We start from the raw sequence: 17,092 nt of genomic DNA, 5'->3' as shown, positions 1-17,092 counted from the left end.
CGGAGGGGAGGGGGGGAAGAGGGAGGGGAGGGAGGGGAGGAGGAGGGGAAGAGGAGGGAGGGGAGGGGGGAAGGGAGGGAAAACGGAGGGGAGGGGGGAAGAGGAAGGGGAGGGAGGGGAGGGGGGAGGGGAAGAGGAGGGAGGGGAGGGGGGAGGGGAGGAGGAGGGAGGGGAGGAGGAGGGAGGGGAGGGGGGGAGGGAGGGAGGAGGACGGAGGGGAGGGGGGGAAGAGGGAGGGGAGGGAGGGGGGAAGAGGGAGGGGAGGGAGGGGGAAGAGGGAGGGGAGGGAGGGGAGGAGGGGGGAGGGGAGGGGAGGAGGGAGGGGAGGGGGAGGGGAGCAGGAGGGAGGGGACGAGGGGAGGGGAGGGAGGGGAGCAGGGGGGAGGGGACGACGGGAGGGGAGGGAGGGGAGCAGGAGGGAGGGGACGAGGGGAGGAGGAGGAGGAGGAGGGAGGGAGGGGAGGCGCCTAGAAAAGGAGGCGCGGGCCGGGAAGGTGCGGAGCGGGCGGGCTGGGAGCGCGGAGCCGAGGTCCGGCGGCGGCGGCGGCCGGGAGCCGGGAGCCGGGAGCCGGGGCTGGGGGCGCCGCGCTGGTCGGGTCGAGCGGTCCGGCCCGGGCCCGAGCGCGGTGGAGGAGCCCCCCGAGGAGCCCCCCGAGGAGCCCCCCGAGGAGCCGGGGGCCCGCGCCCCGCGGCCCGCGCCCCCAGACATGGTGGGCCACCTGCATCTGCAGGGCATGGAGGAGGGCCTCCGGGAGAAGAGCCGGGAGGGCCTGCTGGACAGCCCCGACTCCGGGCTGCCCCCCAGCCCCAGCCCCAGCCCGCCCTTCTACTCCCCGGCGCCCGGCATCCTCGACGCCCGCGCGGGGGCCGCCGGCGCCCCCTTGGAGCCCCCCGGAGCCGGCGAGGCCAGAGCGGTGAGCGCGCCTGGGGAGGGCGGGGGCGGGGGCGGGGGGCGGGGGCCTCCCACGGCGGGTCCCCGTCCGCCCACCGCAAGGGGGACAGGTGCGGGCCCTCCCGGGGGACGTGGTGCTGGGGGCACCGGGGCGCGGAGGCGGAGGCGGAGGCGGAGGCGGCGCGGCCCGACCCCGACCGCGGCCCCGGCCCTCTCCCTGGCGCCGGCAGGGGGTGGAGGCGCAGGTCCGCGTCCCCAGAGAAGCGGGCGGGCGCTAGGCGGCCCCGCACCCCGAGCAGGCTGCAGACACCCAGAGCCAGGTCCCTGTTTACTGCTCCAGCGCTGCCAGCGCGAAAGCTTTATTTTTTTATTTTTTTACTTTTTTTTTTTTTTTTTTTAAACCAAACCCAACAGTAACCCTTCCTTCTCTGGATGTTGAGGGACGTTGACGTGGAACAGAGGCTCGCCTGGGGGCTGCTGGAACCCCAGGGCAGGAGACCTGAGAGTTTTCTCCCCTGTTGGACCTAAAGGGGCCTTTAGGTGGATTTGGGTGGGCACCAGCAGCGGTGGGACAGAGTCGGGGTCAGGGGGCACTGCAGGCCGGAGCAGAGTGGATGGGATCCAGCACCTCCCGGCCTGAGAAATGACAAGGTGAAATTGGGAGGTTGCTAAGGGTCCCAGGGGCATTTCCCTGGTCCTGCCTGCTCCCTGCACATCTTAACTTTTCTGCCAAGTGTGGGTGCTGGCATGGCTCCAGCCGATCTCTGCTTTCCTGGGGCCCCTGTGATGCTTGCTCACCTGGCACCTCCAAGGGCACAAAATGCCTCCCCCTAGCTGAAAATCCTCCCTCCCCCCCTCCCCCGCAGCAGGAAGGAGGACTTGCAACATGAGTTTCACTTGCGCCTCCCTCATTCCTTGGTCTGATGCTCCCAAACTTGACCGGGTGTTGGCATCTCTCACGACACCAATGCCCACCTCCCACCAGACATCCACGTTTCGTAGGTATAGACTATGACCCGAGTGCCAGGATTTTCAAAACCTCCCCAGATAATTCTGATGCGCAGCCTGATTTGGGAACCACTGTCTTGCCGTGAATTTGATTGTGCGTGTGAACGCGCCTGCTTCTCTGCAGGGGGGCTTGGACTTGGCCCCGCTGTGTGGGGGTATTTGGGCTGCACACGTGGGGAGTAAACCCGGTGGTGTCTACCATGACAAGACTGACAAAGGGACAGAGAGCCAGTCTTCCCCTTTATTTTTTGGATGACCTAGAGTCCTCCTTAAAGAGAGTTTTCTGGAAGTTTTCTCTGCCAGCCAGGCCAGCCCGGCCAGCCAGGGGCAGCCATAAGAACGGTGTGCCTGGCTTACTTGGCTGTTCTGGTTGATTTTAGTTTTTTTCCCTTCCTTGCTCACTGGTTGCCAGGTATGGAACCAGGCTGTCCCTGATCTTTTTAATTTGGCTTGAAGGCAAATCCTAGGGCTGTTTCCGCACAGGTAATGCTCTCTGGCATTTAGGGAGCCCTTACCCCAGGCCAGAAACACTCCTTGCCATACGTTGGCCCATCTGCTTTCCAAAGTATCCCAGTGAAGTGTGCTCTTACTGCCCCATTTCCCAAGGGGCACATGGACGCAGAGGTTAGGGACTTACCCAAGGTCACCCAGTTGTTGGTAAGTGGACTTGCTGGGATAGAACCCAGGGAATTTGGATCTGGAGTCTCTACGTTTAAATCTTATAGTATCGTCCTTTTCACTCTGTAGCTAATTAACTACCTTGTACAGGTTGATTATTATTTTTTTCAATTAAAAAACAAAATGCCTGTGAACCTATGGGGTTTTGAGATGCTGCTTTTAATAACTAGGAAATGGTTGCCATGGGCAACATCTTCTCAGTGGCCCCCCGGCTCCCCCCACTCTGCAGCTGGGGCCCTACCCCCTAACCCACAGGGCACTCACCCTCCTGGCACACTTCCCGCAAAGTCACTAATCTGGTGTTTAACAACAGCACCCCGCTCGCTCCTGACTCACTGAGGATGCTTCCAGGTGTAGACGTGGGCAGGTCATCCACTGCCCATCTTGCGCATCTCTGGGGACGGGGACAGAAACCTGTCCCATGTCTTGGAGCTGATGGTTTCAAATGCCCAAGCAGGGGCTGGTGGCAAGTGGGGCCTGGTTTCCTCTGGCATCCCCTTGGTGTCATGTGCCATACCGTACAGGCCTGGGTGTCAGCCTGTTCTGCACGGGGTTTTCTGATACTTGGTGCCTGGTGCTGTGTCCCCAGCAGAAGTTGGGGACACATGCCCGAGCCAGGGCATGAGCGGCAAGTGCCATTCCCAATCCCTAGCTGGTGAAGGCTTGGGGACTTGTCACTCTGCTTATGATGCTGGACATGAATGTTCAATTTGCTCACGCTTCATTTCATCAAAGAGGCCCATCCCATTCCCCAGCCCTCGCTTTGTTTCCAGAGGCTGGGCTCACCACCGTCTGCACAATGCCCCATTGACGCTGGGTGTCTGGCTGGCTGCGAGACCGCTCCCACCCAGGCCAGCGGAGGCACCCGGGCCAGGCTGGGTGTGAATGCGCCTCCCCACCCCGCCTAGACCGTGGGATTTCCTTGCTCACTCTTTGGAGCAAAGAGAGAAGCGTTCCTGGTGATTCCCAAATCAAATGAAGATGTAGGGCTCACTCCTTCACTGCACCCACACTTAACTGAGCGCCGACAGTATGTTGTGCACTGTTTTGGACTGTGGGTGACATGGTGCTGAACAAGACATGCACAGTCCCTGCCCTCATGGAAAGCTGTTCTAGTGGGAGAGACACAGTCACCAGATTAAATGGGACATAATACCAGGTGGCTTAAGACACAAGACTGGGGGATCCCTGGGTGACACAGCGGTTTTGTGCCTGCCTTTGGCCCAGGGCATGATCCTGGAGACCTGGGATCAAATCCCACATCGGGCACCTGGTGCATGGAGCCTGCTTCTCCCTCTGCCTGTCTCTGCCTCTCTCTCTCTCTCTCTCTCTCTCTCCCTCTCTCTCATAAATAAATAAAAATTAAAAAAAAAAATACACAAGACTGGATAGGGGTGAGATGGCCTAGCCTGGGTGGTCAAGGAAATGATGGTTATCAGAAACCAGAAAAAAGTGAGGACGTGGGCTTTATGGTTATAGGGCTGAGGTGTGTGCCAGTCCAAGGGGATGGATGGCAAGTGCAAAGGTCCTGAGGTGGGAGCAAGGTAGGAGTGTTTGAGGAGCAGTGAGGAGGTAGCAGAGGCCAGAGCAGAGACTTGTGGGCCAAGCTGAGGCCAGAAAGTAAAATTCCATTTGGTCCTTTAAAAATGTCCTTGTGACTGTTTTATTTTTTTCTTTCAAAAAGCATCCTGAACCTCTACAACCCCTTAAATTAGAGACTCAAATCAGACTTGACTGAGCAAGATGCCCTGAGGCATGGGATCTGTGCGGGGCTCGCCCACACAGGTGCCCTGCTCTCCTGCAGGACAGAGGGACAGCCAAGGCTCAGGAGGGCTCACTTGTCAGCTGCAGTCATCCCACAAGTGCTTGAACCAGCCCAGGGGAGGCACATTGTGAGCAAGACACATGTCATATCGCAAGCTCCTGGGGCCTGTACCACTGGCTTGAGGTTGAGCAGACACCCATGTCCTCGCTCCCACCTCCCTGGCCTGCCAGACCTAGCTGTGGGGATCGAGGGACGCTGTGGGGAGAGGGACAGGCTGGCTGGGAGCCACCAGCAGAGACCACGCACCCCTCCCGTTAACATGGGCAGTGCAGGAGCTATGTCCTTGGGGAGCCCACGAACAGCATTTGGGGTCTCAGACCGTGCTCTCTGGGTGCACATTTGAGAGAACAGCCACCCGTGGGGTGGATGGAATGTGGACAGATGTGGAGTCTGTCGCAGACGAGGGACACAGCCCACTAGGTATTGGAGGTAGGGGGTGACGGTCTGGACTGTCATCACACAGATGTGGAGATGGGGTTCTGTTGCCCCGGGCTCCATCAGAGCTGGCAGCCGGGCTCTGTCGTGCTCGCTCCCATCACCCCATGAGGTCTCCCAGGACTGTTGATGTGCTGAATGGACTTCTGAGGGGCACACCTGAGAATTTCCCTAAGGATGAGGTGCCAGTTCCCTGGACCCAGATCCTGGGAGGAGCCCTGTGGGCCGGGCGTAGGTAGGACCAGTGGTCGGGAGTGAGAGGTCTGTGCCCCGTCCAGGGAAATTTCCTGGGGCCACCCAGCTCTTTGAGAACACCCATAGTCACAGCCACCTCCTAGGAGCTTGGCTGTCACCGCTCGCCCCACCCCACCAGGAGTCCTGGATTTTCTCTTTTCTGTTTCTGGACTGTGATGGTAATACCAAGGATAATGGAGGGAGGCCGAGATTTCGGGAGTTAGTGTCTGGGCTTGGGAAGGATGAAGGATGGATGGTCAGATGGACAGAAGGATAGATATGTGAATGGGCAAATGGATGGATGGACACATGGATGGATGGACAGACAGGTGGATAGAGAAATGGGCAGTTGGATGGATGAATGGACAGATGGAGAGTTCGGTCCCCTGGCCCCCTTGCAAGCTCATCTCTGACTGGTGAAGGTGTCCGCGCAAGCTCACGGGGAAGGGAGCCAGGTGTGTCAGGCAAGGTGGGAGGAGTCCACTTGCAGAAAGGCCGGTTGGGAGGAGGACAGGGAGGAAGGGCGCCTCCCTTCACTCTCATCTGCTTAGCCCTGGACGCCTTGGCCTCCAGCAGGGTCTGCAGAGCCCCACGTTCCCATGGTGGGCTCACCTGTGTGAGAAGCTCTGGCTGTAGCTCCCATGTGGCAAGAGGACAAATAGGCCCACACCCTTCCAGGTGCTCTGGAGATGTGGGAGTAAGCAGGTGCCACCTTGCTTCAGAAATCGGCTTTTGCAGGCGGGCAGGCCTCGCAGGTGCCCGCAGTAGCTCCCTGGGACTGTACAGCCGGGTCACAACTGGGGAGGCCAAAGACGACAGACACTCCTCCTATCCTGGAGCCAGGGCTGCGCTCCCTGCAGAGGCTCTGGAGGAGGATCCCTCCCGCGTGTCGTTTCCAGCTACTGATGGTGGCTGGCAGTCCTTGGTGTCCAATCTCTGGCCTGTCCTCATGCGCTGTGTCTCCTGAATGTGTCCTATAGCTTCCTCGAGTACGAGGAACAGGATTTGGGGCCCAGCCTCATCCAGTAGGACCTCACATTTGCAAAGACCCTATTTCCAAATAGGGTATGCTTGCCAATTGCCTCCTCGGTGGTGGTCACAGGCCAGCCTGCCTCCCACTGTCCTGCTGGTGTGGGTCAGGCTGGTCCTTGAGCCCTGCCTCAGATCTGATGTTTGTGTTTTCTTAGTTTTGGTGCCTTGGGTGTCAGACCCCAGGCCTATGGGGTCTGTGCTGGGCCCATGATACTTTGTGGCCCTCTGGGAAGGGCCCACTCCATGTTGGGGTCTCCTGGGCTTCCCTAGCCAGGCTCATTCACCTCCACTGTGGTGCCATGTCAGAGGAGGGCAACGAGCCTAAGGAACACCCTCCCCATTGCCCTGGGATTTGTCACATGGCCCAAGGCCCTACCATAAGAATGGCAACACTTGAATGTCTCCTCCTTGGATCGCTCTCCTCGTGGGTGAAGGTCACGGTCAACAAATCCCAAATGCACACCGAAGATGATCACGTTTAATTCGGATAGCAAAAAAACAAAACAAAACAAAACAAAAAACAGGAGCCATCGCTGGCCGCTGAGGTCAGTAACCCAGAGAAACGGCCATTCTAGCCATTGCAAAGGTTCTGTGTGGCTTTGGGGAGGACACCTCTCCCCTGTGTCAGTGGGGGTGTCCCTAACCGGCTTCCTCTCTCCAGGAGCAGCAGGGGCTCTGGACCCCTCCTCCTGTCACACACCCCCCATCGATGGGGCTTCTTGTTCCCCGACAGAACCCAGAGCTCACGGCCGTGTGTCCCCCCGAGTTGGTCACGGACACAGCTGGGCTGTCCCTGCGTGTCCCTGGAAGCCAGGTGGGGACCCCCGGGCAGATTGGGCTGTCACCCAATGGCACGGAGCTCTCCTGACTGAACGGTTATCTTTCTTTGCCGTCCCATGGGCCGTGCCCTGTACCGCAGCCAGGAGGGGGCTGCTCCAGAGCACCGTGTGTTTGCACTGCCAGCCGGCAAGTATTTATCCTCGCCCTGGCAGCTCCTGGGGAGGCACATGAATCACTGGCAGAGGCAGGTGCGCCTTCTGAGGCCCGCCCTGCCCCCCTCCCCCCGCCGGCCTGCTCCCCCAGATACTACAGGGCCCTCCCAGCTGGGAGCTGGGGCTGGAGGCTGGGCCAGCTGTGTGCATCCACCCGGGTACAGAGGGCAGCATCCAAGGGGCCTGGTGGTCTCAGCTGGTCTGTGCCTGGGACTTAGGCATTCCTCTTCTGCCCCTGCTGCGAGGGGATCCGGACCCCCTGGGTCACTGGCCAGCCCTGTGGGGTGGGCCTCGCTAACGGCACAGAGAACAGGTAGCTGAGCAGCTGTCAGCAGGTCCTCGTTGGGATGGAACAGGAGTCCGGGCATCTGGGGGAACGACTGGGGGAGGGTGGGGAAGAGCGGTGGGCCGTCTGGGGGCTCTCTTTGCTCCGGGAAGGCCCGTGGCTGGTGGAGCAGGAGTAGTGGCGGTGGCCCCCTGGGTGAGCGAGCCCCATTCCCCCCGGCCTGGTGACTCCCATCAGAGAGCCACCCAGTCCTGGAGGAGTGTCTGTTCCAGGAGGTTGGCAAGTCCTTCCAGGGCCAGCGGTGTGCTTTCTTGGCTGTGAGAGGCGCTTTCCTTGCCCACTCTCCAGGCTGGCCGGGTTCCATGGGGCTGGCACTGCCATTTTGGTGTTAAAATAACTCTGCGTCCAGAAGGGCTCCGCTTGGAGCTTCCGGACGGGCCGGTGGCTGCCGGGGAGGCCAAGCGCTGCGCGGCCGCCACTGTCTTCCTCCTGCGCCTGTCCCTGGAGCCCCGAGGGCTGTCCTTGGGCCTCGTGGGGACTTCCGGAGCTGTCTCGCCACCCAGGCCCTCTGGATGCCAGCCTGTGTCTGGGTTTTCGCTGGCTTCTCATATCTCTTTTGCAGCACTTCCAGTTTCGGTAGATTTTAGACGTTTTTCCACTGGGCCCTTTGGAAAGCAGTGCCCAGAGCTCCGGCTCCCCAGCCCAGCCTGTGAAGTGAGTCTTGTCTCCTCTCTTGGCAGCCAGTCAGGGAGTGAGATCCGGCCGGAATGGGGCTGCTCTCGCGGGGCACTCAGGGAGGTTCCAGAAGGTCTGGCAGTTTCTTTATCCTGGGTCGACCCCAGGGGGATAGCACTGCTCAGCTCTGCAACAGCACGGAGGGCTCTGCCCCTCGGAGACGTCCTCCCTGCTCCTTAGCTTGGAAGTTATTCTTTCGGGAGGAGGGGAGAGTGGGGTGATTAAAACCAGCATCAGGCTTCTCCTCTTTCTCGCCAGCTGTTCCATCGATCTGGACAGAAGAAACATCTCCAGATAACTTAGCACCCCGTTCACATCCCCTCACATGCCTGCGTCATTCCGTTTTCTCCTATAGCCAATGTCATGCCTCCCTGGACAGGAGGTGTCCCCGGAGGCACCGTGCCTCATCCCACCCAGGGTCTGGCACATAGTAGGTGCTCAGCAAACACTTGCACACCTTTGGGGGAAATGCCACTCTTTAGGTAATGCCTTTGGGGAGAGAGAATTATTTTTACAAATATTAAGTCATGCAGCTTTGTGGCTGGGGCCAGTTGGCATAACCAGAAGAGCCATGGAGGAGGCCCGAAGTGCTTCAGTCTTGTCACAGTCCCTCTACCCCTTTAAATCCAGTCTCCTGGAATAGGTGTGCTTGCTTCTGGAAGGTAGAGGTAGTGTCGTCTTAGAGCTCACAAGGGTGTGGGTTATGCTGCTGTCCAGGGAGGACTCCCCCACCCCAGATCTTGATGTAAAAGGAGGATTTGTGACACAAGCCGGTTTTTGTACAGCGCTTACTTTGTGTCAGGCACTGGCCCACACATTCGCAGGCTTTGACTCGTTTAGGTGTCACTGTGACCCATCACCCACTTCAGGGACGTGGAGGCTGCTGGCCAGAGAGAGGAGTTGTCTACCCCGACCTGTGTGGTGTGTGGCTTCCTACTGCCGTGGAGACAGACCACCAAAAATTTGTTATCTTACGGTTCCAAAAGTCAGAAGTCTGAAGGGGTCCTACGGGCTCCGATCAAGGGTTTCGGCAAGGCTGTATTCCTTTCTGGAAGGTTGAGGGGAGAATCGTCCCTTGTCTCTTTCACCTTCTAGAGGCCACCTGCATCCCTCAGCTTGTGGCCTTTCCCGTTCGTAAGGCATCTTCAATCCGAACCTGACCCCTACATCCCTCGGATAAGGACCTCTGTGATAGCCTTAAGGACAGCTACTGGGGGCTTCGGGGGACCTCCTCCTTTGCCAAACTTCGCATCCTTTCTCCCTGTGGCCCTTGGCTCTTGTTCTGGGGACACTGTGACCGGCTGGGGAGGGGCTGTGGGTGATCCTGTCCGTAGCTGACACCAGACAGGCGTGGGCATGGCCCTGGAGCTGATGAGGCAGTGGGGGCTTCTCCGCACGTTTGCGCCTCACCTCTCAACAGTAGGCCCTGGGGTAGGCCCTCAGTCTCGATCCTTATGGAGCTCTTGGTCTGGATGGTGACAGGCACACAAAGGGGTCACAGCAATCAAGGCAGCAGGTGGGAGCCCAGGGACCCCGCAGAGGGCGGCGGGAGGCAGGAGAGGGTGCCTGAGTTGAGTCACTTTGGAGCAGATGAGAAGGAACCAGAAGGATGTTCCTGGAGCAGGAAGCAGCACAAATGGAGGCACAGAGGCGACAGGGGTGTGGCCGAGGGGGTGAGGGATGCGCCTGCAGAGGCCCGAGGGGAGGTGCCGGGATCCTGGGTGCGAGGGCATGCCAGCTCTGGGTGCTGCGACAGGGCAGGTGCCGGTCCCACACACGCGAGAGACGGCTCGGGAGTGAGGGCATGGACTCTGGGGCCAGACCCAGGGTTCGAATCCCAGTTCCGCTCCTTCCCGGCCGTGTGGCCTCAGGTGAGGTACTTGGTCACGCTGGGCCCCTGTTTCAGCATCTATAAAATGGGCGAGCTCATAGCAGCCGCCCTGCGGTCGGATGATGAACGCATGGAGGGAGTGCCCGGAGCAGTGCCTGGTGCAGTTAGAGCCCGGAAAGCACCGGCTGCTGCGATTTATCCTCCTCCAGGTGAGGCCCCGGCAGGACCTGGGCCTGGGGAGGGGCCGGTGCAGGAAATCTCAAGTCAGTAACCAGGCAGGACCTGGTCTTGTCCCGTCTGGGGGTGGGGGCTGGCCTGCAGGCGGAGCCCCTGCTCTTGCGTATTAGGGTAAAATGAATATCCCCTAGGACAGTGTTGTCCAAGAGGACTTCGTGCGAGAGTGGGAATGTTCTGGATGTGCACTGAGCAATACAAGAACCACGACTTCGTGTGGCTGCTGGGCACTCCAAGTGGCAGCCGGGGTGGCTGAGGAGTGGAATTTGTCATTTGTTTAATTGTAATCAGGTTAAATTGCAGTCACCCCTTGCAGCTAGTGACTACCGGGCTGGGCAGGGCAACCCCAGACCAGTGTCCCCAGGGCATGTGGATTTTAGGAGAGGCGGGGAAAGCTCCCTCTTAGTGGCAGGATGTATGCACGTGCTTTACAGGCAACCCCAGGCCTTCATCTGTCTAGGGTGGGGCTGGGACAGGTATTTGAAGTAAAAAGGAAGAGGGATAAGTTCCAAAGATGAAGCACACTCAGAGAGTAGGTGGCAGGTGGACACAGTGGGAGCTGTGGATGGGCAGTGACTGAGGGGCATCTGGGGCTTGGCTTCATCTGTCCCCTGTGGCCTGGTGGGTCGCAGCAGGCAGAGCAGGGGAGGTGGGTGTGCTGGTGTCGCAGTGCTGTTGGACTGAGGGATCCCTGATTGGGTGGCATTCCAGGACACATGAAAGTGCAGGCCCCATGACCGGTGGGGCCAGAGTTGACTCCACCCTAAAGATCACATCTCAAGTGTCACTTCCACAGGGAAGCCCTCCTGGATTTCCTGATGGTCAATCCCCCCTCCAACCCGCCCAGTGATTACAGCCCTCACCACGGTTGGAACTTTAGTCTGCTTAAGGGATCATTTGAAGACTAGTGGAGGATTCGGGCAGCAAGGTCTGCAGGAGCAAGGAGGCCATCTTCTCGCTCACTGTGGCAACCACGGTATGGATCCCGGTAGAGCACAGACGGGTTCAGTAAATGAATTCAATGAAAGACCTACATCCACATCCCCTGAGCTCGTTCAGGACTTGGTGTGGGCACATGGAGTTACAGTGGAGGCAGGCCGGTGAGTGGCCTGGCGGGGGACGACTGCTACCCCGGCCGGGTAACGCTGCTTAACAAACATCCCCAGACGGCAGTGGTGTCAGACAGATGGCAGAGGTTTCTTTCTGGCTCTCACTCCACGCCCATCACGGGCTGACCGTGATGTCGAGACCTGGACAGTCTGCCTTTCAGAGGAACTGAGGGTCTCGGGCTGGCAAAGCGGGAGGACGTCACACTGGGAGGAAAGGTTAACAATGGGGGACCTCACCCTAGTGTGAAACTCAGGGCCCAGGGGTGACATGCGTCACAGGTACTCGCCACAGGCCTGTCGTCCACAGCAGGGCTGGGAAGCATGGTTCCCCCCACACGAGTGGAAGGCAGAGCTGGAGCTCGCGGCTGACAGGCTGGTGGTCATGAGCCACGCTGACCACACTGGAAGTGACGCAGGAGGAGGCGCTGAGGGCGGGTTGGCAGACGTGTGCAGGCCCCAGCTCAGGGCCCCGCTCGCAGCCGGCCCTGAACGATTCCCACTGGAGGGATGGGGAGAGCCGCGGGGTGAGGTTGTGGTGGTGCCCTGGCTGGTCTCCGAGGGGGTGGCTCCTGGTCCTCTTCCTGGGGGACCTTCGCTCCTCCCGGCAGGTGTGTCACAGACACCTGGGTGGTGGCCCTCAGCCTGGCGCTGCACTAGGCAGGGTCAGGAGTGAAGATGACACAGTTCAGCCTCTTGTAGGGCTCCTAACCACCCGCGTCAGCACAGGGGCAGCTTGGGGGCCCTTGAGTCGGGGCTTCCCTGAGAGGGTCCCCGGGGCTCTGAGCTGGGCTCCTGGGTGTGCTGTGGCTGGGGGTGGCAGGGAGAGGCCATCACCACATCCTCGCATTGAGGTGTCTGGGAACCGGGGTCAGGCTGGTGGGTGGGGAGCCCAGGGCCCAGGGGGGTGTGCTGGGGTGGGCTTTTTTTTTTTTTTAAGATTTTATTTATTCATGAGAGACACACAGAGAGAGAGGCAGAGACACAGGCAGAGGGAGAAGCAGGCTCCATGCAGGGAGCCTGACGTGGGACTCGATCCCGGGTCTCCCAGGGACTCGATCACGCCCTGGGCGGAAGGCAGACACTCAACCACTGAGTCATCCAGGTGCCCCAGGGGTGGGCTTCCTGATGGACCCTGTAGAGCAGGCTCCCAGGGGCCAAGCCAGGGCTGGAAGGATGCAGGGCGCCCTTGTGCCCAGTGGAGAGCTGGGGCCACGGTGCCAAAGGGCTGCATAACCCCATGTCTGTGGCTCTCCCTACAGCCCCGTGCCCTCCCCCCGAATTCCCCAGCGCTTGAGATGAGGCCCCGGATGCTGCCTGTGTTCTTCGGGGAGGGCATCGAGGTGCACCCAGAGCCCATGCACGAGATCCGGTGAGTGGGGCCGCTGGGCGGGTAGGGGTGTGGCAGGCACTGGTCCCGACCCCCCAGTGGGGAGGGGGGCCAGGCTCTGGGCCCAGCAGGCTCCCCCCACTCTAGGCAGCCCTCTGGGTGCTGCTCCCTGAGGAGGCAAGGCTGTGTCTTGGCCAGAGATGAACTGATGCTAAGAGACTCTGACCCAAGGGGATCTTCTCTGTCTCCCATCTCCAGGTTGGCATCGGGCCCTTGCCCCACTTCCCTTCTCCCCAGATCTGGCAGCTTTTATTTTAATCCAATCTTCCAGAGTTTGCACAGTGATCAACACTCCCACAGCTAATGTAGCTCCCTCCTTCCTCCAGTCCTGCCAGACTTCTCAGTATCCAGACTGAACCTCACAGGTAGCTGGGGGCCCCCTTTTCTGCTCAGGGTTTGGCAGGTGTCACGTGAGATTTGCTGGGTGTTCCTGGGATTGTAGTGTCTCCTTTGCCTCCTGAGGAGTCCTCGACCACATCTGTCTTAGGGGCGTTCTCACCTATAGGGCATCTTAAGTGCATCTGGACTTCTGAGTTAGGGTGACACCACCAGGAGACTTTCTGCATTGGTTTGCCCTCCTGGAAGGGCTTCTGGGGATCAGTATTCCAGAAGGTGGAGCCCAGGGGCCACGGGTCTTGCCCACATAGCCACAGGATGCTCGGGATGGATTTGTCTGCATCCACCTGGGCCAGCCAGGGAGACCCACTGCCTCCTGCCCCTCCAGCGCTGGATGTGGCCCCAAGGGGACAGGTGGCTCTACTTGACCATTTGCATTTCCCAAAGAGTCTGTATTATCTAAACATGAACTAAGATTATGAGCCGCCCCCACATGGGTGGATGAGCACTGCCTTGACTCTTGGGGCCTCTGATCGCCTTCAGGAACTGATCGTCTGTGGGGATACGTTGGGGAACGAGGCAAGTACAATCTCCGCTGCCCCACCCCGGAGCTTTTGCTTGCAGTTTGGTTTTCTGGAGTTCTGGAAGCAGAGCAGTTGCTTACTGGTACAGGGGTCACGCATCTAGCTGAAGCTACTTTTTTGGAAAGTAACTTTTTCTTTTTAAAGATTTTATTTGGGGATCCCTGGGTGGCTCAGCTGTTTAGCACCTGCCTTTGGCCCAGGGCATGGTCCTGGAGTCCCGGGATCGAGTCCCGCATCGGGCTCCCTGCAGGGAGCCTGCTTCTCCCTCTGCCTGTCTCTGCCTCTCTCGCTCTCTGTGTCTCTCATTTATTCATGAGAGAGAGAGAAAGAGGCAGAGACACAGGCAGAGGGAGAAGCAGGCTCCCTGCAGGGAGCCCGACGTTGTACTCGATCCCCGGACTCCGGGATCACACCCTGAGCCGAAGGCAGACGCTTAACCACTGAGCCACTCAGGCGTCCTGAGAAAAACTTATTTTGATATAATTTCAAACTTGCAGAAAAGTGGCAGGGAGAGTGCAAGGAACCTTCGAGTACCCGTTAAATAGATTCACTCTTCCTTATGGTTTTCTCCTGTTTGCTTGAACACCTGCATGCTCTCTTTGTAAATGAAACTTTTCTGAACCACTGGGGAGGCAGTTGGTGGCATCCTGACCCTTTGCCCCCAATACTCCAGCGCCCTTCCTAAAGAGCAGGGACATCCTCTCACCTAGTGACACCGCCACCCATATCCACATGGCACAGATTTCATCCATTGTCCCCAGATGTCCCTTCGTGGCCTATGTTTAGCTGACCTGGGATCCAGCCGGGGTCACGTGCTGCACTGAGCTTTCCCACCTCTTTAGTGACATGCTTCCTCTGCCCTTTGATCCTGACGTTCCGAAGAGCCCAGGCCATTCCGGTGGGTGGGGCGGAGGGGCAGGAGGAGGTGCGGGAGGGCATCGGCGGCCCCCCTCATCCTGGGCTCAGCCCGCCTCCTCCCCCGCCTCCCCAGCTGCAACTCGGAGGTCAGGTACACCTCGGAGAAGCACTTCCAGGACAATGTCTTCTACGTGCCGGTGCCCACGGTCACGGCCTACAGCGAGACGATCGTGGCGGCGCCCAACTGCTCGTGGCGCAGCTACTGCAGCCAGCTGACCCTGGAGCCGCGGCCCCGGGCCCTGTGCTTCCGCAGCACCACCATCATCTTCCCCAAGCACGCCAGGAGCACCTTCCGGACCACCCTGCGCTGCAGCCTGGGCCGACCCAGCCGCCGGTTCACCTCCAGCGTGCAGCTCCAGCTGTGCCAGCACCCCCGCCTCCTGGGGCCCGCGGCGCTGCTCTGACCTTGGCCCGGGCAGGGGGCCCAAGGCCGGACTCTGGGGTCAGGGGGAGGCCTGGCCCCTGTGGCCGCTCTGTAGACACCCCTGCCTCATGGGCACATGGACGGGAGGGGCGGCGCGGGTGGGGCCCCCTGGAGCTGCGGCAGGCGGCGGCCCAGGGCACCCGCAGAGGGAAGGCCACATCCCCGTCTGTGCGTGGTCCGTGGCTCCCAGGCGAGTGTGAGGGACGCGGGGTGCCACCAGACAGCCCCGCCTCCCGGGAGGAGGGTCTCCGGAGCGGGCCCTCGCGGTGCTCTGATGGAGGCCCAGGCTGAGCCACCTCTGCTGGCTGCCGAGGCGGGGTTGGCGGGGCCCGGGGTGGAAGCAGGGCTAGTGCCGGCGAAGACCCAAGCCGCCCTCGTGCGCGGCGCCGCCCGCATCCTGCAGAGGATTGAGGGCACAGCCCGCCTAAATTGAGGCCTTTGAGCTCTGCATCTGGAGCTTCGACCCCCTGGCGTCCCACTAACCTCTGTCCCCAAGACCCCCTCAGAAACAGGACTCTCATGCCAGAGCCTTTGCACCAGGTGCCGAGGGGAGGCGTCGAAGCTTCCAGAATGGCCACCAGTCACCTGTGTGAGGGTCCAGGCTCAGTCGTCGGCTTAAAGAGACACCATGGGGGCTCCTGCCCATGGTGATGCCACACGCACAGCCCCAAGGGCTGCAGGGCTCGTCTTGCGTGTGATGCCAGGACGCGCCAGGGGCTGGGGCCATGGGGCAGTGCTGCCCAGACTGGCGCCCCAGGAGCCCCCAGCGTGGCCGCCGAGGGGCCCCCTGACCTGCTCACCCCCCACGACGGGGGCAGAAAGGCTCTCGGGGGCTTCAGCCCCACGCGGGGATGAGAAAAGCAGCTCACAGCTCACACGAAAGAGAGGCAAAGTGCCTGATATATTTTTATATATCTGACAGATGGTGCATGTTCTCTCCAGTCTGATTAACAAAGAAATAACTTAAGAACTTGACTGATATTATCTTAATAAAATGTGCAAACCTGAAGAGGCTCCCTCTTCTGTGTTTCTGAGCCCCTCAGATCCCCTGGGGCCGGGGGTGGGGCAGAGGCCCTGTACTCTGTGGCTGCCCCCTTTCCTACCCGCTCAGGCTTAACTTTGGGGAACCCTGCCTCCTTCAGCCCCAGGTGGGTGGTGAGGCTGGGAACCCTGTACCCAAAGTGGGCAAGGCTTCACCCAAAGAGCTGGTGAATACATGCAGAGACCCAGGTCCCACCATAGGACTTGGGTCTGGGGTGGTTCTGAGATGGGCCTGGGGATCTGCATTTTTGGTGTCCAGATGCTTTGCGCTCAGCATCCCAGCCCCCTGCACCAATACTCCCCACTCCCCTGGTCCCTGGAGGAGGGCCCCAGCTGTCTCTGCAAAGAAGGTGGTCCCCACCCATGTTATAACTTCTCTCCATCTTGTCCACATCTTTGGAGGGGCTGCTGGGGTCCCGGCAGCAATAAGACAATGTCCTCTGGGAATTGGAAAGTCAGACTGGAGCTTGCCCCTCTGGGGCTCTGGAGTTGGTGGGCAGAGCAGGTGGGGGTGTCTTTTGACATAAGAGGCTTTGCAGGCGACAGGTCCCTCCTTGGAGGGGGTGGGTCACGAGTACAATGGGCAGGCAGGGTCAATTGTGGCCTCCTGATGCTGGAGCCTGAGCCTGGCCATGTGTAAGAGCACAGTCGTGGTAAAGCTGTGCCAGCTGACTCGTGCAGTGCCCAGCACGCTCCCGAGGTTTTATTAAACATCCCTGGTGGCTTGACTCTGTTCAGCCTTACCTGCTGAGATGGGCACTACTGAATCTCCATTTCACAGAGGAGGAAGGCACAGAGAGGTTAAGTAAGTCCTGTGCCCAATCACACAGCTACTGGGAGGCAGGGCCAGATCTTACCCATTTGGCTACCTGCCTTGGTGGTGGAAGGTGTCTGCAAGGTGGGGCCGGGGGTGAAAACCAGGAGGGCCAAGGACAGGCTTCCGACGTCACTGTGAGGAAGACTCCTGAGGCCTCTGCTGGCTGTGTGGACCAGCAGGACTCAAACACAGCCTTGGGGACCCTGAGAACTCAGCCCGTTTAGACATGGGATTCTGTGCAGACATGCACGCTAGGGGCCACTTTGTTTGTACCTGATAAATCCGACTGCATGG

At 59.9% G+C, this 17,092-nt stretch overlaps 1 protein-coding gene across 2 annotated transcripts; it reads left to right on the top strand.

Moving 5' to 3' along the window:
* The first annotated feature begins 504 nt into the window (after positions 1 to 504).
* RFLNA (refilin A) lies at positions 505 to 15,436 on the top strand. Of its 2 annotated transcripts, none has more exons than XM_072722726.1 (3): positions 505 to 914; positions 12,551 to 12,660; positions 14,590 to 15,436. In XM_072722726.1, exons 1-3 carry the CDS (start codon positions 708 to 710, stop codon positions 14,918 to 14,920), a joined length of 648 nt encoding a protein of 215 aa, XP_072578827.1. In that variant the 5' UTR covers positions 505 to 707; the 3' UTR covers positions 14,921 to 15,436. The 2 variants fall into 2 exon arrangements, with proteins under 2 accessions (XP_072578827.1, XP_025872872.2); XM_026017087.2 differs by lacking the exon at positions 505 to 914 and adding an exon at positions 11,024 to 11,158.
* The last annotated feature ends 1,656 nt before the right edge of the window (positions 15,437 to 17,092 follow it).

The sequence above is a fragment of the Vulpes vulpes genome, chromosome 10 (genome assembly GCF_048418805.1).
Source record: "Vulpes vulpes isolate BD-2025 chromosome 10, VulVul3, whole genome shotgun sequence".
NCBI classification, from domain to species: domain Eukaryota; kingdom Metazoa; phylum Chordata; class Mammalia; order Carnivora; family Canidae; genus Vulpes; species Vulpes vulpes.
This window is presented reverse-complemented; position numbering and strand designations above follow the sequence as displayed.